Source organism: Cucurbita pepo, unplaced genomic scaffold (assembly GCF_002806865.2).
Source record: "Cucurbita pepo subsp. pepo cultivar mu-cu-16 unplaced genomic scaffold, ASM280686v2 Cp4.1_scaffold002693, whole genome shotgun sequence".
In the NCBI taxonomy this organism is placed as follows: domain Eukaryota; kingdom Viridiplantae; phylum Streptophyta; class Magnoliopsida; order Cucurbitales; family Cucurbitaceae; genus Cucurbita; species Cucurbita pepo.
The window spans coordinates 843-2,044 of record NW_019648729.1 but is presented as its reverse complement, the minus strand read 5'-3'; the positions used below and the strand labels follow the sequence as shown (position 1 = coordinate 2,044).

At 36.9% G+C, this 1,202-nt stretch overlaps 1 protein-coding gene across 1 annotated transcript; it reads right to left on the bottom strand.

The window, feature by feature from the left end:
- Window positions 1-88: 88 nt before the first annotated feature.
- On the bottom strand, window positions 89-752 carry LOC111786761 (the record flags this gene model as incomplete). The annotated part of the gene is made up of 3 exons (XM_023666989.1): window positions 520-752; window positions 347-450; window positions 89-260 (listed from the first exon to the last, which is right to left on the bottom strand). Coding segments are annotated over exons 1-3 (468 nt in total), but the record flags the coding sequence as incomplete, so codon positions are not given.
- Between the last annotated feature and the right edge of the window lie 450 nt (window positions 753-1,202).

Here is a 1,202-nt window from a genome sequence, read left to right as displayed (position 1 = left end):
AAAAAAAAAAAAAAAAAAAAAAAAAAAAAAAAAAAAAAAAAAAAAAAAAAAAAAAAAGACCAAGAAAGTGTTATTAAGTGAGACTTACGGAGTGATTTACAGTATTATTGATGCGTAATTCAACAGCACGAGCAGCAAACTCTCTGCCAAATCTAGAACTCAATACCGATTTAATCTCTTCAAGCTCTGGAAAGTCCTCACATCTTGAAGCTGCAAATACCACACTCGACACTGCCTCCTCCAATTCTTTAGGGCACTCTCTATGTAAACATTAATACTATTCTCAAATTTTTATTTTGGAAAAATGGGAATTTAATTCTGAAAATTCATTGGTAAAGTAGCAAACCTTCCAGGTGCAAGGAGGTACAATCTTTCCCTCAACAGATTCAGATACCCTTCCATCATGCCATAAGCATCCATTAGATTTTGGTGTCGAATCATTTGCTCGCACTGCGCACATCATCCATAATTTATGTCGAATGATCTGAAAGTTAATCGAAAAGGGGATGAGAGACGTACCCGAGAGAGGGCTAGTTTGGGAAGGCCTTCATGAAGGAGACGAGCAGCGTCCTTTCGATCTTCGACGTACCGGCCATGCCGAAGCTTCTTTAGGGTTTCGAGGTGCTCCAAAGCGTTTTGAACTAAACGTCTGAAACTAGAGGACCTGCTTCTTCCCAGGAGAGGTTTAAAGACTCTTCTCAGTTTTCTCATCCTTACCTTCTAAGTCTCATTTGGATCTCAAACTAACAACCTCTGCACCCTATGATAGAAGAAGACTAATATGATCTATACAAACCCACGTTGACTTTGCCTAATGTGAACGTTAAATAAAATTAAGAAATGCTAATGTGAACATTAAATNTGAGAGGAACTTTAAAATTTGGAGTATTCTAGAAAGAAAGAAAGTGATCCAAAGACAGTTGATTATACAGATAACGATTATGTAGGTGATATAAATTCGGGAAGTGTTATCATGATGAGTTTAGGAGCTATCTGCGGTCTTCAAAGAAGCAGTCTATTGTGCACTTATAACTACAAAAGCTGATTTTTGGCACTACCAACATGCTCGTCCCAAACAATTTGGTTAAAAAAGGCTTTAAATTCTTAATAAGAAGCAACCAGATTCCACAGTTAAAAAATTCGATTTTAAGGAGGGTGTTGAAGGGCCACTTATAGGTGTAGGTGTAGGTACATTATTTTTA